The following is a 27,198-nucleotide window of genomic DNA, read 5'->3' as shown; positions in this document are numbered from 1 at the left end:
TTTTTGCCTTTAAAAAGGGCTTGTAACCGCTGCTCGGGGCTCCCTGTCTGCTCGGGACAGAGAGTCCGTTTGCGCAAACGTCAAATAAACTCCTCTTGCTTATTGCATCTCCCGGCCTGGAGTCTGAGTTTTCTGGGGCGCCCTCCTGTTGACGAAAGTATCCTAGGGGACTAGGGTCTTTCATTTGGTGCATTGGCCGGGAGCCCTTTCCTGATAAAGGCATGCTGGCCTAGAGGATGCATGAGTAGGACTTCTTTTACACCCCACACTGCTTCTCACATGAACTGCGAAGGTCCCAGCATGCCCAGCTCCTCACATCTTGCAGCCACTGTAATGTCAGCATAATTCAATGGGAGGTGGGGCAAGTAATGAGATGCCCAAAGCTGTCAGGAGGAAAGATGGGAAGAGGTCCAACCCAGTGTCGCCACAGTGGCCCAGCAGTGTCCTAGAGTCTTAGCCCATCTCCTGTAAGCATAACAGAAAGCCACAGATTGCATTCTTTTCTTCTTTTTTTTTTTTTTTTTTCCCAGTCTTTGGGCTTGAGCTCAGGGCCTGAGTTTCTTTTGCTCAAGGCTAGCCCTCTACCACTTGAGCCACAGCGCCACTTCTGGCTTTTTCTGTTTATGTGGTGCTGAGGAATCAAACCCAGGGCTTCATGCATGCAAGGCAAGCACTCTACCACTGAGCCACATTCCCAGCACCCAGATTGCATTCTTTATAACCAGAAATGTATTTGAGCCAGAGCTAGTGGCTCATGCTTGTAATCCTAGCTACTCAGGAGGCTGGGATCTGAGGATTGCAGTTCAAAGCCAGCCTGACCATACAAATCTAAGAGACTCATCTCTAGTGAACCAGCATAAAACCAGAAATGGAGGTATGGCTTAAATGGCAGAGCACATAAAAGTCAAGCAACAACTGGAGGGATTAAGTTCAAGCCTTAGTGCTAGCACAGTAAAAAAAAAAAAAAAAGTATACTTGACTCAGGCTGACAAGTCTGAGAACATAGCACCTGCATCTGGACCTGATCACCAGAGCAGAAGGCAAAGGGCAAATGACCTACTCTCACCTACCTCCGTAGAACCATGGCATTCATGTATTCATGAGGGCATAAATATCTCTAAGGTCCCACCACTCAGTCCTGTCACAATGGCAATCAATTTCAACATGAGTTTTGGAGAGGATAGCCTCTGTGGTCCAGGAGCTGACATCGCAAGGCCAGACTTCATGAGGAGCAGTCTTGAGGCCTCCCTGGGGGAGTCCTTCCCCACAGCCCACCGCGCCCCGGCCTCTTGTCCTGAGGCTCCCATTCCCCCTGGGCCACACATCCAGCAACGTGGCCACTCCTCACCCCCCTGCTCTCCTTGTGAAGCCTGTGAGGGACATAGAGGAGCAAATGCACGCATGTGTGCAAAAGCCAACAGCAGTCTGGAAAGTAATTTGTCCTGGGAGTAAAAGGGTTTCCAAGTTCTAGAACATTGCAGTTAACAAGAAGTGGCCTGGGGGTGGGCACTTGGTAATGTTGTTAATTGTGTACAAATAGATTTTCTATCAATGTCACCTGATTATTGCTTCCGGGTGCTTCTGCTTATCACACACACACACACACACACACACACACACACACACACACATTTCTGTCATTCATCTGGAGCTTTTATTTGAAAGCCAAGAACTTCTCCCTCCTTTTCACAATGCTCACATTTCTTCCTGGCCCCGAGAGCCAGAAAGAAGTGACTTGGGAAGCACTAGAAAACGCATAGGCAATGCCAGGTGCCAGTAGCTCACGCCTGTAATCCTAACTACTCAGGAGGCCGAGATCTGAGGATCACAGTTCAAAGCCAGCCTGGGCAAGAAAATCCGTGAGACTCTTATCTCCAATTAACCACCAGAAAACTGGAAGTGGTGCTGTAGCTCAAGTGGTAGAGTGCTCGCCTTGAGCTGAAGAGCTGAGGGACAGTGTCCAGGCCCAGAGTTCAAGCCCCATGACTGACAAAAAAAAAAAAAAGAAGGAAGGGAAGGGAAGGGAAGAGAAGGAAGGGAAGGGAAGGGAAGGGAAGGGAAGGGAAGGGAAGGGAAGGGAAGGGAAGGGAAGGGAAGGGAAGGGAAGGGAAGGGAAGGGAAGGGAAGGGAAGGGAAGGGAAGGGAAGGGAAGGGAAGGGAAGGGAAGGGAAAGAAGGAAAAGAAGGAAGGAAGGAAGGAAGGAAGGAAGGAAGGAAGGAAGGAAGGAAGGAAGGAAGGAAAGAAGGAAGGAAGGAAGGAAGGAAAGAAGGAAGGAAGGAGGGAAGGAGGGAGGGAGGGAGGGGGGAGAGAGGGAAGGAGGGAAGGAGGGAAGGAAGGAAGGAAGGTAGGAAGGAAGGAAGGAAGGAAAAGAAAGAAAATGCACATGCAGCAGACATCTGTCCCAGACCATGCTCCACCACAACTAGTATAAACCATACTGTGGAGTGCAGAACAATGTTAAAACAAGCTGCCTTGTTCCCAGGCTATCGTTTATGAGTCGCAGAGCATGGACCCAGGCAGGTAGCTTGTCTTGCTCTGGCTACTTTCCCAGGTTTAATAAGAAACACAAAAACATAGTGGTGGAAGGTATGGGTTCAAGGTGTTAATTACCTATGTTTAGGTCCTACCTCTTTCATGTTCTACTGTGTAACTCTTGACAAGTCACTGATTGGTCTCTATGACTCAGTTTACTCATCTATAAAACGGGGATAATCCTGGTACCTTTCTCCTAGAGTTGTTATGAGGATTAAATGACTTAATGTGATGCTTAAGACCAGGCATAGAACACACAGTTTATATGATGAAGAGACCCAATAAGAGGCTAGAATCTAATCCTTGAAAGCTTGAAAACAATGCTCCATTAACTTCATTCAAGTTCCTACAGGCTCCTCTTCCATCTCCCAAAGCAGCCATGAATGAAAAGAACATTCTAGAAGGCATGCCATGGGGAGAAAGAGCCACTGGATGGCAGGCCAAAGACTGTCTTTCCTGGGCTCAGGCTCCCCTTCTACAAAAGAGCACAGGGCCAGGGGGACCTCATACACAGCAAGACTCTGAGGCTACCCCAGGCCCCATCATCCTCAGGCTACCCAGAAGCCAGAGAAAAGCTTTTAGAAAGTATTAGAAATACAGTGGACAGGCAATGGTGACAAGGAAATTAGAGCAAAATGGCCTCCCAACAATCAACAATAAGTTTGAGATGCGACAGTTCTCCATGGTGACCCAAACTAGGAAGATCATCCCAGGAGAAACTAGACGATCCACTTACATAGACACACATAGGCTAGGGTATGGCCACCTGACAGGGCCACGAAAAGATGGGGCTGGGAAGGTGGCTCTGTGGTAGGGCGCTTGCCTTGCATGCTCGAGGCCCTGGGTTCGATTCCTCAGCACCACATAAGCAAAAAGAGAAAAGCCGGAAGTGGCGCTGTGGCTCAAGTGGTAGAGTGCTAGCCTTGAGCTGAAGAGCTGAGGGACAGCGCCCAGGCCCAGAGTTCAGGCCCAACAACTGGACCAAAAAAAAAAAAAAGAAAAGAGACTTGCACATGTGAGCATACTCAAATGCTCAGAATCTGATCTTTTTTTTTTAACAGCAAGATCAAAATTCAATCAAAACGAAACACAAACTATACACAAAACTATATACACAGACACACACAGAAAAAGACTTAAAATGAAAAACTCCACATGTTAATAATGCCTTCTTTGTAGGAGTTGGAACTCACTCTGGGGAGTTGGTTGTATTTCTTTTCCAATGCTTCGTATTTTCTACTTTCTCAATAATTAATAAGTATGATTTTACAATGGTACAAGTGAGCATTTATATTCTGAAGTTAACTAGCAAGACTATAGTGAGGAGCATGGGAAACAGTAGTGTTAGATAAAAGAAATAAGATCAGGGGTGCTGTGGCTCAAAAGGTAGAGCGCCCACCTTGAGCTGAATTGCTCAGGGACAGCTCCCAGGCCCAGAGTTCAAGCCCCGTAACCGATAAAAAAAAAAGAAACAAGATGAAATTTGGGTTCACATGATTTTTAACTCAGAAAACCTGCACATATGTAGACAATCAATAGAAGACAGAGATATTAAGTGGCTGGTTCTCAGCAAGGATGACTTTTTTAAAATTCCATTAACAATATAATGTCAATCATATGATTTACATAAAGTAATACATTTAAGATCAGAGAATAAAACCAGTGAAAGTGGACTGGAAGCCTCCCTCATTCCAAGCTTATCTCTTCTCTCCAGCCCTGACCAGGCCAGGGCTGGGCTAAATTAAGAGACCTCCTTCTGGCTCAGAGAAACCTGAATGCCAAGGTCAACCGGGACAAGCTGAGCTGTCAGCAGTCTGATGTTTTAATTCATGATGTTTCTGCTGTAACTAAACCAGTATCAGGGCCCAAAGACCAGGGCCAACCAGTCTGACTGGGAATGGCCTTAATCCCAGAATAACCCTCTGATATCAGAAGATCCTGTGCTGAGCAGAAAGGATGTCACTGGACCTCAAGCTAGAGAGACTCCAAGACAAATGGAAGAGATCTGGGAGCAACCCCCCCCACACTGTCTCCACGCTCACTGGCCCCCAGAAGGGGGCAGTATCAAATCTCTGCCTTCTCTGTCAATTTACGCTTCATTGAACCCCCACTAGCCCTCAGGGGAGCCAAGGAAGTAGAAAAGATGACTTGGGCTCATGAGTCTACTTTATAATTGAATTCCGAAATCACGAGGAAGCTCAAGAGGTGGCCTAAGAATACCAGCGACCCCCTTTGAATGGACCATCTGGGCTTTGTGCAAGATGGGGGCCTCAAGTGGCATGGCTCTTCATGGCCTTGGCCCCGGCACTCAGGAAAACAAGCAGGAACACGCTGAGCTTTTGCTTCATGAGTTTCTACTAAGCAATGCATGGCCTTTCTCCAGATTGGAGCCTAGAATCCCTGGAGGGCAGCAAGAAGCCAGCATGGAAGAAAGTTCCTTTCCACTTCCAGGAGGCTCGGGAAGCTACTGGAGACTGTGTTAGTAACAGCAGGCCCTGGAGAAGGCTCTGGACCCAGGGAAGCTCAATTATTTATGTTCATTTTCCTGAGGAGGAACAGGCTGGGCTCAGATGACTGCAGGCAGCTCCACCCAGGCACTCGCTGGCAAAGGATGAATTCTCCACGGTACTGACCTAAATCCCCTGGCTCTGATCTCCCTGTGTACACAAACCAGCTTGTCACTTCACAGTTAAGACCGATTTCAAAACCAGTGATGCTGGCAGGGCTGAGAGGGTGTGGCTCACCACACCACCTCGCCTAGGCAGCCCACTACCATACCTGTTCAACAATTACCTCAACCCAAGGCTGCATGTCACCCAGTAGGCTCCAGCCATAGAGAACCTTTTAAAAAGCCAAGGATGTTTTGCCCTCCATTCAACCCTTAAAGGCCAATAGCATTCCCTTCCAGCCCAACCATGGAACTAAGGATTAGAACAGAAGCTGGTCTGGGTGCTAGTGGCTCACGTCTGTAATCCTAGCTACTCAGGAGGCTGGGATCTGAGGATCCCAGTTCAAAGCCAGCCTGGGCAGGAAAGGCTGTGAGACTCTTATCTCCAATAAATCACTAGAAAACCAGAAGTGCTGCTGTGGCTCAAGTGGTAGAGCGCTGGCCTTGAGCTGAAGAGTGCAGGGACGGCACCTGAGCCCAGAGTTCAAGCCCCATGACCCGCCCCCCCCCACACACACACAAGAACAGAAGCTGGTCCTCCTCACACCTGCCTCACTCTCCTCATACTGAAACCTCTGTCTGGTGGACTAGAGGAGCCATCTTTAGCCATTCACCAGGAGACCCTGTCCCTAAAGACCGAGAGCACCACAGGTGCAGCCCTGCCTCCAGGTGTGGCAAAACCATAGAAGCAGGCTGCTGTGATTTGCACGTGCTTTGTCCCTCTCCAAAGGGTCAGGTGATGGACACTTGGTACCTAGGGTAGAAATGGTGCGTGGTGGTAAAAACTCTAAGAGGGGAGGCCTCATGGAAAGGCATTGGATCACCAAGGGCATCGCCCTTGGAAAAGATTAATGCTGGTCCCAAGAAGTCAGTTAGGTCCCACACAAGCAGGTTTTAGCAGATGTCATGCTCTTAGGCTTCCAGAACCATCAGTTAAATAAACCTTTTTTTTTATAAAGTTTCCAGCCTCCATTGTGTCATGACAGCAGCAGCAAACAGACAAATACACACGGCATCTCCAGGCCGCTTGTTCTGCAGTACGCCTGCCCTCGTTGGGTACAGCACGGCCCCCAATAGAAGGGTACGTAAGTCCTGTGACGGTGGAAGACACCAGACTCTGATGCCCAAAGTGCCACCATGCTCAAGGAGGCCGGCCTGGTGGCAAAGAACAGAAATGGAAAAAAAAAACCTGGAGGAGGAGGAAGAGTTAATTAAAAGTCCTCTCCCTAGAGGTAGTTACTCATCCTCCTCAAATAACTAGAGTCCATTCCGCCTGGTGCAGGTTTGCCCAATAAATCCAAGTCCGCAGTGATTTACCAAGAAGCTTGGTTATTGGCAACAGCAATCTCACTTACCCAGAGCAGCACTGAGAACAAGCTGTTATTTAGAGGTGGATTTATATTGTTTGTTCTACAGCAACAAGCTCAGCAAATCATAAATTCCCTGTGAGATGAAATGCGGAAATTGACAATATTTATGAACTCAGGAGACAGAGAGGGCTTGACCAGACCTTTGATTTGTAACTGAGACTCTAGCCAAGGACACAGCTGCTGGCCCAAACCCAGCAGCTAGGTTCAGGCCTATGTATAGGAGGATAGGGAGGGGTGAATGTACCAGGAGGGGTTTCTCACTTCAGCTGGGATAGTCTGTGAATGCCAGAAAGAAAACATCACACACACACACACACACACACACACACACACACACACACACACACACACACACACACACACACACACACACACACACACACACACACACAGCATCAAGGCACACAGGGCCGCTTTCAGATCAGAAGCCTCCTTGTATTGAGGTAAGACTTGCTGGTAAAAACTAGCCCGCTATAGTAGCATATGCTGGTGATCAATGAGGAAGATAGGGCAGAAGGATCACAAATTCAAGACCAACCCTGGGTTATAGTTTTAAGCTTGCTACTGGTGGCTCATGTCTATAATCCTAGGCTGAGATCTGAGGATGATGGTTCAAAGCCAGGCCAGGCAGGAAAATCATATCTCCAACTAACTACCAAAAAGCCAGAAGTGGAACTGTGGCTCAAGTGGTAGAGCATCAGCCTTGAGTACCCAGGACCTAAATTTAAGTGCCAGTACCAGAACCAACACACAAAAAACAAGCAAAACCTCATTGCTCTTCTGGCCTGGCTAGAGGCCTACTCAAGTACTACTTGATGCACTTCAAGTTTTGACCTTGTACTTCCACGTACATATTAGATACCCGATATACCTTTTAACCATCTATGAAGGGAAGGGAATCGATGAGATGCATGGAAAATTGTACCCAATGTTGGCAAATCAAGATGTGATATGCAAAGCATATTTCTCCTGTGGCTCCTTTTTAATTCCTTCCTCCTCTAATTCTTTCTGCCCATCACCAAGCCCTGGTCTTGTTGAGCCCTGCTTTGCACTCCTCACCCAGCTCCCATCCCATGGTGCTGAGCGGCTCCAGGGAAGCCATTTCCCTCAGGTGACTACGGGGAGGCTACACCAGCCATCTCCCCTCCTCTCCACTCCTGACCACCCAGTGGGCCAGGTGTAGAGAAGCTTCTAGCAAGAGCTGCAGGGACCCAGGGCCCACCATCTGCCCTGTACAGCCTCAGGAAAAGTATTGGGCCAATCAAGGCTATCTGCCACCCTGCTGGCTGCCAATCACAAAAGTGGGTGTGGCAACTCAGAAGCCAGCTGCCTCTTCCAGAGCCTATGGGGGCCACAGAGAGCCGCTCACCCAGGCTGTCCATCATGGCATCCAGCGCAGTGGCGGCGGCAGTGGAAATCCCGGTGTTCTTGGAGTTGAGGTTGTCTGCAACAGCGATGATGAGGGAGAGCAGCATGGGGTGCACACTGTCTTTGAGGAGGGGCAGCATCTTGGCAAGCGACTCCAGCGCCCACTGATTCGCTTTCTTGTTGGAATCCTGAAGCCTTGGCGTGAATGCATCGAAGACCTATTAAGGGAACAAAAACCAATGGGAAACCAGGCTGGACAGCAGTCCGGTGGCACCAGACTCATTTGAAGCTTGATGGTCTGACCAGTTGCCCTTGATTTGGGACTCTTCCTGAACCCCTGAAAGCGGTCCCGCTGATCTGTGCTGGAATACTTGCTGTGATGAAGCGTTCACCTACTCAAAATATGGCAGGCAAGCCGGGCATTCATTCCTGTAATCCCAGCTACTTGAGAGGCAGAGATAGGAGGATCAAGAAGTTCAAGGCTAGTACAAGCAAAATGCTATAATGAACCTATCTCAAAGAACAAGCTAGATCTGGTGGTTCATATGTACAATCCCAGCTCTGCTGAAAGCAGAAGCAGGGGGATTACAGTCTAAGTCCAGCCCCAGGCAAAACTCAGACTCAAACTGAAAAACAAAAATAATCAAAGCAAAAAGGACTAGAGCCATAGCTCAAGTGGTAGAGTACTTGTTTAGCAAGCATGAGGCTCGGAGTTCAAGCCTCAGGACCATCCAAGAAAAGAGAGAAGGGAAAAACTAATGTTTCTTGTGTGTTCCTGGCATGTCAAGCCAGGAGCATCACAGTAGGTTGTCTGTCACCCAATGGCCCTCACAACCCATGCAGGTAAGTTATATCTCCATTTTCCCACTAACAGCTAAGGCTCAGAGAGGGTAAATAACTTGCCTTAGATCACACAGCTAGTAAGAAACCTGGATAGATACCCTGCTGACTCAGCCTTGGTTCCTACTCCACCAGGTGGCTGTCAGAAGTAAACATTCATCCAGCTGGGTCAGCCTGTGAAAGGGTATAGCTACTCTGACCCCATTAGGCCAACTATCATGGTTCAAACACCTGCACAACCTGTGGTTCTGTCCCAAATATTATGCAAATAACTAACCCAAAGCAACCTAAGTCCTCTGCCCCAGCTCCCTCACCCTCAATCTCTGCCTTCTAGCCTCTTTCCCATAGATCCACCAGAAGGATGAGAAGGTATGATCAGCCTCTCATAACAGGTGGTCTTGTGTGTGTGTGTGTGCGTGCTCACGCGCACGTGCATGCTTGCTTCCATCATGGGGCTTGAACTCAGGGCTTGGGCACTGTCTATGAGCTCTTTTTGCTCAAGGTTAGAGCTCTACCACTTGAGCCACAGCCCCATTTCTGGCTTTTGGGTTGTTGATTGGCGATAAGAGTCTCACGAACTTTCCTGCCTGGGCTGGCTTTGAACCACAATCCTCAGATCTCAGCCTCCTGAGCAGCTAGGATGACAGACATGGTCTTTGGGGAATATGGAGGCCAACTGGAAAGCAAGTGCTTAGCAGCCTCTCTATTTCCTGAGATATCTGGCACCGCGTCCAGCCCAGTGCAGAATCTTCCAAGTTGAAGTTGGCCCCACAAGGGAGGACATGCCACACAGGGCAGCGGGGGCAGCGCTACCTGGACCAGGTGGGCGGTGATGAGCTCTGGCTTGGTCTTGCAGCACTCAAGCAGCTGCCCCACGCCTTCCATCCGAGATTGGTACTCCTTGGCCTCCAGCAGCCTCGTCAGCTCCCGCAGCTGCTCCACCACCTCTGCACCACCCCGCGTGGAAGAGCGCAGCCCTGCCAGCCGCGGGCCACTGGGGCCAAGCCTAGGCAGAAAGAAAGGCTGAGCCCTGGGGAAGAGGCCAGGGGATGAACACACCCGTGGCCCACAGCCCCTCCCAGGGGCAGCGGAGGCAGAGATACCATGTCACCACCCCCAGCTTCTCCACCAATAGCTCGGGAACCTGGCCTTGGGAATTCTGCAAGCTTCTGCACCTCAGAAGACAACAGTATGGTTGTCTAGGGTCTCATCCCCAGGTTAGTTGTCCAGGCTCTCTTCCTGCCTTTTCTTAGACAGCATTCTGCCACGGAGCCACCAGAGTGGGGAAGACCCTGAGGGTCATCAATGCCCCCTGTCTGCCTGGCATCTGTGGCCTGTGCCTGGCTGGCGTGGGGCAGGCTCTGCTCACACTGTCCAGGAACTGGGGAAATGTGAAGATGCCCCTGTTCTTTCACATTTGGATCATATGCCTACCACAGCCTCCTGGCCTGGCCCAGAAGTTGCATATAAAACCCCATCCTCTTCCACCCATAATTCGAAGCCATGGTCACCAAGCTCATGTCATACCCTAAGATCCACCCATTCGCTGGGCAATCAACAGTCTCGCCTTCGCTCCCGCCTCCCACACTCCTGCCTATTGAGTAACCAAGTGCTGTGCAGGCGCTGACAACAATGAGCCTGAGCTATGAAGAGCAGAGGGCAGCTGTCCAGCCTGAGAATGCAGGAACACAGGGTGCCAGACACAGCAGTGAGGAGAAGGTGACAGTGAGCTGGGCTGTGCAGAGCCCACAGGCAGGCCTGTTCCAGGCATACAGTAAATGACACAGCTGGCAGAGAGGCTGGAGGTGCTGGCCCTGGGCTGTGGTCTCACTGAGGGAGGGCGGAAAGTTACCACTGAGGAGGTGGGTAAAGTCTCCTCTGACACCCAGCCAAGGAGTTCAGCCCTGACTTTCCCAGGACACAGAATTTTTTTTGTCTAAAGTAACTTTTGTTTACCCAATTTATATCTCTAGGACATACTGCCTGCTTCAGAACAAGAAAAGGTACAAATGATAGGTATCGTTTCTTTTGTCAAGGATATCTTCAAATGCCGGGTATCAGTGGTTCATGCCTATAATCCTAGCTACTCAGGAGGCTGAGATCTGAGAATTGTGGTTACAAGCTCGCCCAGGCCAAAAAGTCCATAAGACTCTTATATCCAATTAACCACCAAAAAAGCCAGAAGTGGAGCTATGGCTCAAGTGGTAGAGTACTTGAGCCTTGAGCAAAAGAAGCTCAGAGACAGTGCCCTGACCCTGAGTTTAAGCCCCAGGACCAACACACACACAAAACAAGATGTTTTCAAGCAAGATAATATACATGGTCACTTCAATTTAATAAGTGGTAGATAGTAATGTTTCCATCTGTGCATCTATCACTTGTCCACAATTAGCCTTTTAAATCATTATATTGGTACTTGATAACTTCTACATGTTCAGGAGGAAAAGACAGAATTTTCAGCAGTTTCTATTGGCTCCTACTTGGTTCGTAATTGCTCCCAGCCTGCACCTTCTTTTCTTTTCTTTTCTTTTCTTTTTTATGTTTTGGTCAGTAGTGGGGCTTGAACTCTGGGCCTGGACACTGTCCTGAGTTCTTCAGCTCAAGGTGAGCACTCTACCACTTGAGCCACAGCGCCGCTTCTGGTTTTCTAGTGGTTAATTAGAGATAAGAATCTCACAGATTTTCCTGCCTGGGCTGGCTTTGAACCACCTCAGATCTCAGCCTCTTGAGTAGCTAGGATTACATGCGTGAGCCACCAGCGCCCGGCTCAGCCTGTACCTTTTTATGCTAGTGAAATTATACTCCCTTCTGCCAAGACTGCAGAAACCAGCTTCTACTGGCAGATACTTCTAAGCCCCAGATTCGGCCTGCCAGACATGTGGGTGGGGGAACTCTGCTAACACATCCATCCTTGGGTACCTGAGACCCAACTAGGGCTCAGCTGTGCTCCAGGACTGTGATCCACCTTAGAGGAACCCCAACCCTTGGCAAGCTGTTGGCCATGTTGACTGTGGAGACCCAGAGAGACGAAAGCAACCATACCCCTCCTCCGTGGGCAGCCCATTCTCACACGGTACCAGACTTCGCAACACCTTGCGGCCTTTGGCAGAAGGAAGTTCATGATTATCTTCTAGTCCCTTGAGAAATACACACCAAATGTAAATCAAAAGAAGCAGCCTTTGGGAGAGCTGCCTGGCATTCTGTATGGATAACAAGAGGAGTGACCCTCAGCCCGGAAGAGCTCCAGGGACCACAGTTGAGCCTACCAGAGTCCTAGAGATAGCTGGGGCACAGATCAAGATCCCCCCATAAAAGACAAAGGTGGAGGCCCAAGGAGCTCAAAGGGCATAGGCAGCATGGATCAGAATTGCGTTTGGGCACAGGGGACCGAAATCACATTTAAGCCACCTGTCAGGAAACAGCTAAAACTTCTGGAACTTACTCCCTCGACCCACAGAAGGCCTCCAACTCTGACCCCAGCCCTCTCCCTCTGAAGACTTCCATTCACTGTCCACCCACTTACACGCTGTTTAATGGCTGCCATGACTTTCCGCAAGTCATGAGAGGGGAGGGATTGCTTCAGAAACGCATCGAACTTGGCATTTGCCATCAGGATATTCACCATCTTCCGGCCATAAAATCTGCCATAGGGAAAAGAAAAGCAAGATGAAGAAACAAACACAGACGTGCACAAGAGATTGGTTCTACAGCGTCACACTATTTTCCTAATTATGAAAGTAATCTCTACCCAATTAAAGATTAAACATCAGCAGCCATAATGGCAAGAGAAAATCACTATTAAATGTTTATGTTTACCTGTTAATCCTTTTGGTATGTATATACATTTTAGTAGATAGCAGAATGTTTATGTAACTTGTATCCAACTGTAGCACTGTTTTATTAATCATCTTCTCATATCTTATTAATATGCATTGCAAGCATTCTTTTTCAAAGCTATCCAATGTTCTGTTGAATGACTATATCAAAATACACTTGCCTTTTTTCCTGTTGGGACATTTGGAAAGTTGAGGGAAGGTACAATGGTACAATAACAGATAAGAATAGATCAACTAGATTAAGAGGCTTCACAGAAGAGGTGGCTTTGGGGACTCAAAGGATGAAGAGGAGTTTACACATGGGGCAGGACTAAGGAATTAGTAGGAGAAGGACCATTTCATGTCATTCACATCACAGGAAATGACTGAGGACTAGTGAGTAGGAGTGGACACAGGAAGAAAATAGGCTGGAGAAGTCAGTGGGATGCACTGGATAAAGACAGGAAGGAGCTGGACTTCGCTTGCAGGCAGTGGGAGGCTGGGGAATGATCAGATTTTAGCCAGTGTCTTTGGCAGGATGGCAAATTGGTAGGGACAAGGCTAAAAGACATAAAAGCTGTTAGGAGGCCACCATCATAGCCCAGGCAAGACATGAAGACATGAAATACGGCAGTGGTGTAGTTGGATCCAAGAAGGATTGATCCCACTGGGGGTTGAAACTGCAGGATTTGGAGCAGAAGACATGTAGAAGGACCATATTTCACCAACCCCAAGCCTCCACTGATGAAAAAATGTACTACTATTCTAGTTTCCACTAAGAAAACACAGGAAGAGAAAATCCTGACAATTCCCACTGCCTCTGATAACCCTTGTGTGAAGGCCACCTCAGAAACTGAAGGCAATATTATGGATGGTATTTTCCTTCAGCAGGTGAAGGTCTTAGCAGTTGTTTTGCTAGAAAATGTGGAAATCTGATCCTTTTTTTTTTTAACAATGAGCACTTGCTTTATTGATATCCAATGAATGCCCAATTGCTCTATGTACCTTTCATGATAATCATTTCTATTTAAATGTTAGATGATGGTATAGTATTTCTAAAGACATTTTAAACAGCAATGGAACTCAACAACTCTCTGCAGAGTGCCCACCATGCCTTTGGAAAGAGATCAAAAGGTTGACAAGCAAAGAATGTCTTACAGCGTAGTTTCTCTGATGCAAACTTGAATTTAGGTTATTCTATGGATAACATCAATCAAGTTTGCAAATGTGCACATGGTAAAAATCCCAGAGTCACTGCCTGGTCAACAACCAGAGAAGCAGGCTTGGAGAGAAGATGGTGGGCTCCTCTATGACCACTGGCTCTGAAGATAGAGTGGAACATTTGGTGATGAATCCCCTAGAGGAATAGACACACAGGGCTGGCACAAAAAAGTTCAGGGTGGAAAGCAAGCATAGGAGCCGCAGAGCTTGCTGTAACCATAAGTGAGAGCCAGAAGACATAGAGGAATAACTAAAGACAGGCCACAGCCACCTGCATCCAGATGACAGGCAGGGTGCAGAAACGCCCCCCCAAGGAGCCAAGGAGAAGTAGTTGGTACCATGACAGGGAAAGTGGGAAGCACAGGTACCATAAGGGAATATGAGAGCCAGGCACCAGTATCTCATACCTGTAATCTTAGCCACTCAGGAGGCTGAGATCTGAGGATTGCAATTCGAAGCCAGCCCAGGTAAGAAAGTCTGTGAGACTCTTATCTTCCATAAACTACTCAGAGAAAGAGCACCAGAAGTGGTGCTGTGGCTCAAGTGGTAGAGTGCTTGCTAGCCTTCAGCACAAAGAGGCTCAGGGACAGTGCCCAAGCATGGTGGTGAACACTTATAATCCCAGAAAATATTAGAGGTAGAAATAGGAAGATCTTAGTCTAAGACCAATAGCACAAAAAAAGAAGAGCTACCTAAAAATAAACCAAATCAAAAGGGACTAAGAACAAGGCTCAAGTGGTAAAGTCCTTACCTAACAAGCATAAGACTGAGTTCAAAACCCAATACTACCAAAATAAATAAGAAAAAAAAAAGGGAAGGAAGGAAGAGAGGGAGGGAAGGGAGAAAAGAAAAGAGAACAGAAGGGAAGGGGAGCAGAGGGGAGGGAAGGGAGAGGGGAGGGGAGGGAAGGGGATGGGAGGGAAGAAATGGGAGGGAAAGGGAAAGGGAGGAGAGGGAAGCGAAGGGGAGGGGAAAAAGTTGGTGATTCAGTATAAGAAGTCAGAAGGAAAAAGGGAGAGTGGTATTAGATCTGGAGAGAAAGCCACCCGTATCCTGTAGGCTCAGCCTTCAAAGTAGGCCCAGAACCACCCACTCTCATAGACTCAGCTTTCAGTACCTCTTGTCCCTTGTAGTATAACCACATGTCCACTGCCCCTTCTCAATCCTGGCCCCCTCTTCCCAGACCAGTCCTCTACCGAGCAGCAAGATAGAGATATATGCATAGAGATATATAAAGAGATCTCAAAAGGCTAACAACTGTATAAAAACACTCAAATCCATTTGTAATGAGGTAATTACAATTCACTGTGAAACAATGGTGCGCTGTCACGTTCATTTCACCCATTAGATGGTACAAACCAGAAATGCAGATGTTGCTACTTATTGGCAAGGGGCCAGGGGTGGTAGCATCTCACACTGACAGGAGAGAAGCCAACTGGTGTGCCATGGTGGAGAGCTCCACCATACTGGACCCCTGAAGCCAGGCTCTGTGGCTCATGCCTGTAATCCTGGCTAGTCAGGAGGCTGATATCTGAGGATTTCATTTCAAAGCCAGCCTGGGCAGGAAAGTCTGTGAGACTTATCTCCAGTTAAGCTTGCTGAGGGCTCTTTTGGTTATGGATAAAGCAATAAATAAGAAGGATTAAGCTCCTTTCTCCATTTGATAGCTTACACATGGAAGCGTAGCTACTCAGGAGGCTGAGATCTGAGGACTGCAGTTTGAAGCCAGCTTGGGTAGAAAAGTCACACACACACACACACACACACACACACAAATACACACACACACACACACACACACACACACACACAAAACAAAACAAAAAAAAAAACTCAGGGGCTGGGAAGGTGGCTCAGTGGTAGCACTTGCCTTGCAAGCATGAGGCCCTGGGTTCGATTCCTCAGCACCACATAAGCAAAAAGAAAAAAGCCAGAAGTGGCACTGTGGCTCAAGTGGTAGAGTGCTAGCCTTGAGCTGAAGAGCTGAGGGACAGCGCCCAGGCCCAGAGTTCAGGCCCCACGACCGGACCCAAAAAAAAACAAAAAACAAAACTCAGGAGCCAAGCACTGGTAGCTCACGCCTGTAATCCTAGCTACTCAGGAGGCTGAGATCTGAGGATCGCGGTTCAAAGCCAATCAGGGCAGGAATGACCATGAGACTCTTATCTCCAATAAACCACCAGAAAACAGGAGGTGGCACTGTAGCTCAAGTGGTAGAGTGCTCACCTTGAGCTGAAGAACTGAGGGACAGTGCCCAGGCCCAGAGTTCAAGCCCCATGACCGACAACAAACAAACAAACAAAACTCAGGAACAGTGCCCAGGCCCTGAGTTCAAGCCCCAGGTACAGCACAAACAAAACAAAACAAAAAAGATTGACCCCTGGAATGTACATGGGCCCTGGCACAGCAGGGCTGATTCTGGAAAATTCCCCTTGCCTCCGTTGGGGACACTATGGGGAAGATGAGTGCACTTTTCACAGAGGTTCCACGTGGGGAGAAGAGCCAGCACTGCAGTGCTCCAGGGAGCACCGGGACAATGAACCGTGGACATGGACAGCCCACATGACCAGGCCACACGCTCTGGAGACTGTGGCGTGGAAATGCAGCCTGTGCGTGCACATGCACACACACACAGATGTGCACGCACTCACACCATCCATCTATCCATCCATCCATCAGGATGGCATGGGGCAGTAGCCCTAGATAAGCACACATCCAAACAGATGTAGGGAACTGAGGGGCGGGATCAACCAGGCCCCACCCTAGCCTTGGAAGACATAAGATCCTGTTGCTCTCTCACTGAAAATCTTCAAATATCTCCTTAACTTCCTACCGAAAAACCCTCTAGGATTTCTGTGTGCCATCATGCAACCCCAAATCTCTACCCCTGGCCTGTGTTTCCTGCCGCAGCCCTGTTCCTGTGTTCCACCCTGCGAGGCTGGCCTCAATCTTGAACACCACATTGTCCCTACCCAGGGGCCTCGGTACCACTTTCTTCACCTGAGTCACATGCCCAGATCCTCAGAAAGCTGCCTCCATCTTGCCAGTCGGCTCTCAGCTGTGGCCAGCACTCAGGCTCAAGTTGTTGTCCTCCATTCAACATTCCATCTTCCTGGAATCTTACCTTTGCATTCCTATCTATATCTAAAGTGCTCTTATATTGTATTTATCTTGTGCCTTCCTCAACGAGGAGGGAAGCTTCAAGAAAACAAGGGCTTAAATTTTTGTGTATGTGTCAGTACTGGGGCTTGAGCTCAAAGCCTTGAGACTTGACTCAGCATTTTGCTTAAGACTGGTATTCTACCACTTGAGCCACACCTCCACTTCAGTTTTTTGCTGGATAATTGGAAACAAATGCTTCACAGACTTTTCTACCCAAGCTGGCTTCACGTGTGAGCCATCAACACCAAGAAAGGAGCTTAATCTTTCTTATTTATTGCTTTCTCCATAACCAAAAGAGCCCTCAGCAAATACTTCTTGCAAAAACTGACCGGTCTTGCAGAGAATGGAACCATGGTGGGTAGAAAGAGGAGCAACATGAAGGAAGAAGGTGAATCGAAGGGGCAAAAGTAGCAGCCGGAGGCACCGACCATTCCTGGACACGGGACATTGGAGGGAGGGAGGGTGGGAGGTCAGCAGCTGGAAGGAAAGGACTTGGCTTCCATCCATCCATCTGCTGGTCCCTCTGCCTGATCCTCCGCACAAGCTGTAGGGCCAGGTCTCTCTGGGCTGCAAACTTGCCTGGGCTGCCTCCTCCCCAAGCCTGGGGCCTGTCCTACCTGGTGTCCTGATTGGAGTCCTGGGCCAGCCTCACCAAGTTGTGCACCAGCATGTCTGTACTGTCCCTGCTGCCTGAGAGAAGCTTGTCAGCACCGATCTGCTCCAGGACGGCTGACAGGTGCTCGGCAGTACATTTCCGGACTAAAGGGTTTCGATGGCTGAAAGGACCGAGTCATAAGCAAGAGGTCAGTCATGGGGAGGGGAGGGGGTTTCAGTAAGGCACATGTAAATCTATCATGGGAGAGTCTTGACCAAAATGGCTCCAGAAGTTATCCTTTGTGGGCCGGGGAACTTGCAGGAAAGACCGATTAGTTCCTGATCACAGGGCTAAATGGGACCAGTGATCTTGGGAGAAATTAAGAGCAGCTGCATAAAGACACGAGGTATTCTTCCAAAGAGACCCTGTGCTCACCATTCTCAAGGCCTTCCTGAGCCCGCAGCCCCCTTGCCACCCACATGCAAGTCCCATCTTTCCCCGCTCCTAGAAAAGTCCTACTGGATCTATGTCTCCTCTTCCTCCCCCAGCCTATAGGCGAATGTCCTCTACAAAGTGACCTTCTTTGTCCTTGGGAATGGGGATGAGGTCTCCTACTGTTGCCTACACAATGCTCTGCAGGTCCCAGTGTGAGCCTGACAGAGCAGGAACTCAGCACAGGTTTGTTTAACTGAATTGGAGAATGTGGCCATTATAACAGTCAGAGCTTGAACTCTGATAAGAGAAACCCATCTGGTGTCACCTCTTTCAAGCAGGGCCTCTGTGTTCACAGCCCATGACATGACAATGACCCCTTTGTGCCCCAGCATCTTATCCCAGTGGAACACAGAGGGGTCATACATATAGTGTGGGCTACAGGCCAGCATTGTTGGCACCTGAAGCACAATTCTCATTTGAAAAGATCACAAAGGATTCAAATGCACAATCCTGCTCCAGGTGTCCCGGAGTTCACCTGACGCGGGTTGTTGTTGACAATGATCAATTGCCACATCCCCCAGGAATGCCAGGCCCTGTGCGTTCACTCGTCAGCCATCAACTCCATAAGCTACTATTTTTTATCATCATTCTGCAAATGAGGAAAGGGAGGGAAAGGGAGGAAATCCAGAAATGGTATCATTAATTTCTCCCAAGTTAATTTGGCCAAAATACAGGGTCAGTAGATGTTAGAGGCAGGAATCGTTCTCCATGCTTCTTACGAATCAACTCACTGACTCCTCATGACCACCTCAGGGGGCCAGCCCCATTATTATCTCCATCTGACAGGTGAGGAGGAAACGGGCTCAGAAAGGTAAAGTACCAATCTGCGATGTGAACCCAGACAATGTGGCCCAGGAATGGTTCACCCTTTGGCTAAAGTCAGCCGGCAAGTGCAGCAGGCACTAAAAAGCCTTGCCGGGCATCAGTTCAATGACTGATTTCCTGGAAAGTTTTGTACCCTGCAGGAGAAAAAAAATCTGAGAAAAAGTCTTTGGTTTGATTTTGACTTAAGCAACTCTTCCTCTCACAGTAGTCTATGCCCCGCCCCCTTCCTGCTCTCCTCGGTGGCCCACATTTCATCAGAAAGAAGCATGACTCCCCTGGGAGGGTCAGGGTGCCCTCTGGGACCCAGCCAAAGCTGCCTCTGCAGCTCCCTGTGTTGCCATGGCCACCAACCAATCATCTCCAGCCTTGGAGCAGAACAAATAGCATCTCTCCCCTTCCAGTCCTGCTGGTTCACCCCATTCTTCCCAGCCTGGCCAGGGAAAGATGGGAAAAGCCCACTGGGAAGCAGAGATCTTCCACCTCCCAGCTAAATGGATGAGGCGCTGGCTGAGGTGTGTGACCCCACTATACTCTGACCCACCCCACCATCCCAAGGGACCCTCTGCAGCTCACTTTCTACCTCCTGTCCACCCTGTTACTTATTCCTATCCTTCCCTCCTTCCCCAATGTAGAGCCTCTCTTCCTGCCTCCCCATTTTGGACCAGCCTCACCCCCTAGACAATAGGCAGCCACCTACTAGACCCCCGCAGACGTGAGGGCCACCAACGCTCGAGCTGGAGTCACATTCTCCACCATGGCACCCAGGGCCCGGCTGGCCGCCCGCTGGATGAACTCGCTGGTGTTCCCCATCTTCTGTAGCAGGCAGCGGGCCACCTCCTCAGCTTCCTGGTCCATGTTCTTTTTCAAAGCCCGAAAAAGGTCTCCTAGGGTACTGATGGCCAGGCGGGACACCTTGGAGCGGAGGTTTGTGACCTGGGAGAGAGGGGGGGGGGAAGGGCCCCCTAGGACTACTGGACAAGGGCTATGAAACACAAAGACTGAGAACAACCCAGCCCTGGCACCAGCCCCTCACTCAGCCCTGCCCCACCCGCACCCCTCACCCTGCTGGAAATGAAGAGGCCTACAGCAGCTCAGAGGCAGAGTCCTACTTAGTAATCACCATAGCTCTTAATTCCATGGTTATCATTAGCATCTAAAACTTGTACCCACTTAGTCTGCAGAGCACATTTTTCAAAGAGGCCCAATGTGGTCTTTAAAACTGTTGCAGGGAGCCAAGCACCAGTGGCTCATACCTGTAAGTCTAGATACTCAGGAAGTTGAGATCTGAGGATCATGGTTCAAAGCCAGCCTGGGCAGGAAAGTCCATGAGACTTTTAGCTCCAGTTAATCACCCAAAAGCTACAAGTGGAGCTGTAGTTCAAGTTGTAGAGGGCCAAAAGCTTTAGAGCACAAAAGCTAGAGACAGCACCCAGGCCCTGAGTTCAAGGCCTAGTAGTCACACACAGGAAGGAAAGGAGGAAGAGAGGTAAGGAGGGAGGGAGGGAGGGAGGGAGGGAGGAAGGAAGGAAGGAAGGAAGGAAGGAAGGAAGGAAGGAAGGAAGGAAGGAGAAGGAAAGGGGAGGGGAGGGGAGAAGGAAGGGGGAGGAGGAGAGGAGAAAGGAAGGAAAAGAAAGGGAAGGAAAGGAAAGGAAAGGAAGGAAGGGAAGGAAGGAAGGAAGGAAGGAAGGAAGATGAGAAGGAAGGAAGATGAGAAGGAAGGAAGGAAGGAAGGAAGGAAGGAAGGAAGGAAGGAAGGAAGGAAAATGAGAAGGAGGGAGAGAGGATGGGAGGGAGGGAGGAAGGGAAGGAGGGAGGGAGGGAGAAAAAAAGAAAAAGAGAGAGAAAGACACTGCAAGGCAGCATGTGACATTCATTTTGCATGGAGAACAGCAACCGCAGGAAGGCACAGAGCCACAACACAGCCAATATGGCATCCTCTGTGTGGCTACCCCACCCGCCCCGCCAGAGCTTCCATTCCTGAGGACAGGGCACTTCCCCCTCCTGTATCAAGCATCCCTCACCTGCCCCCTCAGGGACCAGCCCAGGCTGAGCCCCAGCCCCGTGAGAGACAGTGCTACAATGGCCTGGAGTTGGGGATCCAGTGCAGAGCATCCCATGCAAGCTGTGACAAATGGAAGCCCAGGATTCCAAATGCTCACTGTGTCCCAGAGATCGGGGCTCTCCACGACCTTGAGCAGCTGCCCAGGGAAAGGGGGTGTGGGGATGGTGCACAAGCCGCCATGCAGAGGCCTCACCTCCCCTGCCACGGCCAAGGACACATCGTGCAGCCTCCCGGTGAGAAGGACCTCCGAATGGCAGGCTGCCAGGCGCTGGATGCTCACCAGGCCCTTCTCCTTCATCTGCCTGAGAAGCAAGGCCACTTCTGTCACAGGCAGGTGAGGAGGGAAGAGCCCTCTTCCCTCTGCAGACCAGGGGCCCCTGCATGCAACACCCCACCAACAACAACAGCAACCACAGGCAGGATGGGATTCAGCCGGCTCAGAGGATTGTGAGAATCCTCACTGCTGAGGATGAGCTGGTCTACAGGGCACTCGGCTGGCCCTGGGCTCCAATGCCTGGGCCATGATCAGTATGAGGCAGACACCTCTGAGCCAGGATGCTTGGGATGCAGACTGAAGATGGGGCAGATCCCTCGTTTCACCCAGGACTAAGATCATGTGTGCCACCAGCCAAAGGGCAGATACCATAGAGTTTAGTCAGAAAGGGTTAGGACCTTTCTTGGTGCCCGTGTTCTCAAATTAAATTCCTCCTAGCCTTGCCTGGCTCCAGCAGACCCAGGGCACACATCAGAAGATAGATAGATAGATAGATAGATAGATAGATAGATAGATAGATAGATAGATAGATAGATAGATAGATAGATAGATAGATAGACAGACAGACAGACAGATATATATATTCTATGTGTGTATGTATCTATATATGTGTATATATCTATATATGTATTTGTGTGTATATATAGATATGCATGCACATATGTGTGCACATGTACACACACATACACTCACACACACACACACCTCCTTCCATTGCACCAGAGCCTCCTCCCTCTGGTCCCCTCTCCCCCACCCCGTCTCCCCTCCTCCCCTCAGACCCCTCCCCCAGGCCCCAGGGTGCACAAGGGAGATGTTTCCTCACCAGTCACTGCTGTTGAGGCACTGCAGAGCATCCATCAACCCCAGCTCTGGGTTCGAGAAGGGCCTCAACTCCCTAAAAGCTCTCAGGTCCATCTCCTCTTCCTCTTCCTCCCATTCGGGAGACCCCAAGGTGAGCACCGCAGGTAAGGAGTTAGCTGCATGCACGGGTAAAGAAACAAGCTTCACAAAGAAGACAGGCAAGTATGCCCGTCGATGGCTCCTTCTCACCCTCCCCGTGCAGGCCTGACCCACAGCATAGCCCACTGTGCAGGGAGAAGGGACCGGGAAGTCCGGGAAGCCAAGCCTCAGCCTTATTCTGCCTTTTGTTGACTTTCTCTGCTCCTGCCATTGCCAACATTGTAATATTATAAACATGCTAATTTGATGTCACCTGATCAAGCCTACTAAACCTGGGACTTGCCTCTGATTCTGCCCTGCCTGTGGTCAGGGTGAAGCCCAGTAAGTCCTCCAATGAATGACAGTTTGCTCCCACCCAGGTAAGAGTGTCTGCTCCTTCCTTTCCACCATCCATGCTCATGTGAGGTTGTCTGAGCAGGAAAGTGCTCTGCTTCAGATGGCTGGAGCAAAGCCAGGACCAGCAAAAAAAGCACTTGAAACAGTATTAGTAACCATCAAGATGCAGGGACGGACAGCAGGCAAAGAAGTGGTCTACAACCAGGGTATGTTTTTCTAGTCTCTCCTCCCTTATGGAAAGATGCCAGAACTACCATAAGACCCTAGAAGAACTGGGGGAATTTCAGAGAGGCTGGGAGGCCGGGGGGGGGGGGGGGCGATCCACCCATCGCCCCTTAGCTCCTCCATCACCCAAGAACTCCTCCAATCCTGGACTCTCCCTACCATGTCTCACTTTAGTTCTCCTCTGGGGTGATTTTTGACTATAGTACACGCAGAAGACCCCAGGTACATCTGAGTAGAGAGGTAGCCCTGTATTTAAAATCAAGACACTTAGACCCCCTTCCAGAATTCTCAGCACTACCATTGGTATATAAATGGTCGCTTGATCAGTCCTCAGGTCACCTGGTAGACAGGTATCACCCAATATCTTGGCCTTCACAGACAGTATGAAAGCCACATGGTCCACGAGGCTCTCCAGAGGCACTGGTCCATCCAGGGGAACAAAAGGGCCAATCTAGCTTCCTGACACCTGCTCTGCTTCTATATCATCCTCCAGTGGTGTTTAGCATCCACTCAGATTTTAAAATAAAAACACAAAAGGCAACTGCAGGGCCACTCCAGCCGCTGGTCCCACAGGTCCTACCCTTGACCCTGGCAGCTTTTCAAACCGTGTCCACACAAATGACTTTGGCTCCAGGAACCCCCATTCTTTGTATCACAAAACTGAAGGAACTAAGTAGATACAGTCAATCTCACCCAAATGTCCCTGGATTCAAAAAAAGGGGGAAGAGTCTAGAATCTCATAGTATGTGTTAGAAAATTCAGAGGGACCACCAACTTTATTTTGAAATTCCATCATGTCTAGCCAGGCCAAAAGTAACTGTCAGTACAAATTATAAAGCAACTTAAGCTTTGGTTCTCAGGAGAGAGGAAGAGGAAGATGAGGGGAATTCAAATTCAGCTTCCAGGGAAGTTGCAAAAGCAAAGTTAGCTTTTCCTCAATTCAACAGCCTAACCTATTTAAAATCATTCTTCTACCTATCCACTTACAAATACATAGTTGAAATCGTGTGAAATAGAAACAGACCATATTAGATCAAAATCCATTAGTCAAGGTCTTAGTCTTGAGTCCACTATCACCTCAAATGACGCTGGGCTGATTGGATCTCTGACTCTCGCTCCGTGCCACTGTCTCTAAGGAGTGGTTGGGTTAGATAAATCAATATTTCCCAGTACCACTTTCGTGATCCTTTTGCCATATCTCTTGATTATCTGTATGTTTACTTATTTACTTTTCAAATGAATTTATTTTAAGGGCAATTTTCTATCTCTAGCATAATAGGTATAAGATATAAGTTATTGTTACAGTTCAAATATAAAATGTGTCCCCCAGGCTTCTGTGTTGAATTCCTAGTCCGCAGATGGTTGTGACTATTTTGAGAGGCAGCAAAAACTTAAGGAGGTAAAGCAATGAGCCAAACAAATCTTCCCTCCATTAAGTCAGGTCACAGAAATGAGAAAAAAAAAGTAACCAATACATTAGTATTATTTGTCATGGAGTAAAATATTTATCACCAAAGGAGAATGATAGCTATAAAATTACAGACAAGCTGGGCACCAGTAGCTCACACCTATAATCCTAGCTGCTGAGGAGGCTGAGATTTGAGACTCATGGTTCGAAGCCACTTCCAGAGAACTGGAAGTGGAGCTGTGGCTCAAAGTGGTAGAGGGCTAGCCTTGAGCAAAAGAACTTAGTGACAGTGCCCAGGCCAAGTTCAAGCTCCATGATTGACCCACCCACCCCCAAAATACAAACAGCTTTTGATGACATTAGCCTGAAGGAGGATCTCCCCATTTTTAAAAACTGGGGGGAAGGGGCGGGGATGAAGTGCTATCAACTTGTCTTGAATTAAGACATTCTACTTGAGATAATCAAAGAGATGGGAAAAACAGAAAAAGGAGATTAATCACTATTTACAACCTCTACATTATGCTTTCAGCCACCATCATCGCCTACCACACCTCAACTAAAACTCTGAATCAGATTGATTATTTCCAAATAAATTTGGTAACAAAAATCTTTTCAAATGAAAGTTCAAGTGCTTGCCCCATATACAAAAAAGTGAGGCCACTAAGAAGCCATCTGGTAGGATGGGACAGAGTCTCTCCAGATCCTTTCACCTTCCCTGTGGCTCTCCTGCTCCTAGTCCTTAGCCAACTCTTTCCAGCCCCAACTGTACAAAGACACAGATAGAAAGCCAAGGTTCTTCCCAGAACCCTGCCTTCCTCTTCTTGATATTCACAGCTTTTTCCTTGCATGCTCTCTGTCAGCATCTTCTGGTACACTGATGACTTCTCTAAGCCCTGATGTACCAGCTGGGCAGACTTCCCCAGACATCCACAATTCTACGTGTGACAACCTTACCCCTTGACAATTAATGAGTCCCAGACTGCTTCTTACCCTGGCAAGGTCACACACACACACACACACACACACACACACACACACACACACACACACACACACACACACACACACACACACACACACACACACACATCCCTTGCAGGTTATCCCCTAGTCTGACATGGGCAACTGACAAGGTAGAACAGCCAGGGTCCACTTTGCTCTTCCCCTAGAGCATCTCAAGGCTGCACCCACCTGAAGCATGACGGGCAAAGCTGGGCTCCTGCTTGCTGACAGGGATGCTGGGCAGGGAGGACCGGTTGGCTCGCTTCCTCAGGATGACGCCAATGTTGTTTCTGTGTGGGCTGCTCATTCCAGTAGGCACAGACTGGGTCCCACTTCCCCGGAGGGGAAGGAGGCCTACAAAGGCAGAGACAGTCCTAGAACTGAGCTGGTCCTATGTGCTCCTGTTCCCAATGTCCTCCTTTGGAAATGGACCGACCACCAAGACAGTGGACCTGACTCCCTGTCCATGCTCAGGTGGGGAGTGGAGAAGCTATGGGAAGCCCAGGAGTGAGACAAATGTTTCCCTAGCCAGCAGGAGTCCTCTACCCCCCCCACACACACACATGTGTGCACATGCACGCACACACACACACACACACACACCACGGTACCTTCCTTCACCAAGGTTCTCCGTGGACCCAGGCCCTGGGAAGCCAGCTCTCTCTCCCTCTCTGGCCCCTTTGCCCTCCGGAATGATTCCACCTCCTTCAGCTGCTTCAGCCGCATCTTCTCCTGGGCTGACTTGGAGATGGTGACTTGGACCTGGCACAGGAAAAGGCAGACTCCATTAGCCTTAGTAGTCAAATATGTGAGTGCCTCCTAGATGCCAAGCACACTCTGGAAGAACAAAAAAAGCGATTAAGTCCTGTACTCGAGAGCTTTCTGAACTGGGGCACAAACAATAAACACATAAATCTCTAATGACAGAACCATGTGCTAGAAAAAAAATTGTCACAGGGTTTTTGCTTTACATAGGAAGACCCAGAGAACTGGTTGTCATGTACACACTTGTAATCCCAGCTACTCAGAGAAGCAGAGGCAGGAATATCTCAAGTTCAAGGCCAGCCTGGAAAAAGTTAATGAGATTCTAACAAAATGAAAATTAAAAACAAATACAAAAGAGCTGAGGTATGTCCTAAATGGTGGGACATTTGCCTACTATGCATAAGGCCCTGGATGGGTTCACTGCCTAGTACCACACGAGAAGAAAACAGGGGAAACAGAAGAAGAAGGAGAAAGAGTAGGAGGAGGTAGAAGAAAAAGAGGAGGAGGTAGAGGAGGAAGAGAAAAAGGAGAGAGAGAAAAAGAAGAAGGTAAGATAAAAAGGCAAAAGGAGGAGGAGAAAGAGGAAAAACAGGAGAGGAAGAGGAAGAGAAGGAGGAGAAGAGGGAAGTCGCCTAGAGAGACTGTTTTTAGGGTGAATTTTAAGTGTAGATCTAGATTTCAGCACTCTGAGTCAAAGCAGGGATAGGACATAAGGTCAGGAGGTGGCAAAATCCACACCACACTAGGTGTCTATAAAAGGACACTGGAGGCCATGTCAGGCTTTGAGCCTGAGGAGCGACACAATTTGACTTCAGTTTGGGGATCCTGGCTTCTCCAAAGGTCGGTTGATTTTTTTTAAGTAACCTATTTTGAGGTAGTTTGAGGCTCATAAGAAGTTGTAAGAATAGGATCAATATATGCTCTTCACCCAGCTTCCAGAGGTGAGGGACATAGAACATATTTAAGGATTATTCTGGCTGCTTCATGGAAGAGTCTAGAACAGGTAGGAGCAGCGAGAACTCTTAGGAGACCACAGGATACAGGAGCAAAAGCAAGAGAGGGAAGTTGGTCCAGGATGGTGGGACAGGAGGGGTGGGGGCATATTTCAAAAGTAGAGTTGGTTTCTTGCTGAGACAGAAGATGTAGGATGCCAAGGACAAGCTCAGGATTTGGGGCCTGATTGGCTAGAAGGCTACAGCTGCCTTTGGGGTACCATTCACTATGTGGGGACCCTGGAGAAAAAGGTTAGGTGAGGTAAGGATCCAGGAATTGAGT

At 48.9% G+C, this 27,198-nt stretch overlaps 1 protein-coding gene across 2 annotated transcripts in view; it reads right to left on the bottom strand.

The window, feature by feature from the left end:
* Window positions 1-27,198, bottom strand: part of Togaram2 (TOG array regulator of axonemal microtubules 2) — a 58,073-nt gene that overhangs the window by 7,190 nt on the left and 23,685 nt on the right. For both annotated transcript variants that reach the window (XM_070024993.1, XM_070024994.1), the window contains exons 9-18: window positions 25,770-25,920; window positions 25,348-25,512; window positions 22,051-22,204; window positions 21,147-21,255; window positions 19,589-19,824; window positions 17,594-17,752; window positions 12,302-12,419; window positions 11,821-11,915; window positions 9,592-9,784; window positions 7,940-8,156 (exon numbers count right to left, since the gene is read on the bottom strand). In XM_070024993.1, coding sequence (XP_069881094.1) covers window positions 7,940-8,156; window positions 9,592-9,784; window positions 11,821-11,915; window positions 12,302-12,419; window positions 17,594-17,752; window positions 19,589-19,824; window positions 21,147-21,255; window positions 22,051-22,204; window positions 25,348-25,512; window positions 25,770-25,920 — 1,597 coding nt within the window. The remainder of the gene's footprint in view (window positions 1-7,939; window positions 8,157-9,591; window positions 9,785-11,820; window positions 11,916-12,301; window positions 12,420-17,593; window positions 17,753-19,588; window positions 19,825-21,146; window positions 21,256-22,050; window positions 22,205-25,347; window positions 25,513-25,769; window positions 25,921-27,198) is intronic.

This window comes from Dipodomys merriami, unplaced genomic scaffold (assembly GCF_024711535.1).
Source record: "Dipodomys merriami isolate MVZ:Mamm:240054 unplaced genomic scaffold, mDipMer1.0.p SCAF_17, whole genome shotgun sequence".
NCBI classification, from domain to species: domain Eukaryota; kingdom Metazoa; phylum Chordata; class Mammalia; order Rodentia; family Heteromyidae; genus Dipodomys; species Dipodomys merriami.
Note: the sequence above shows the minus strand (reverse complement) of the source record. Positions and strands in the feature narration are given on the sequence as shown.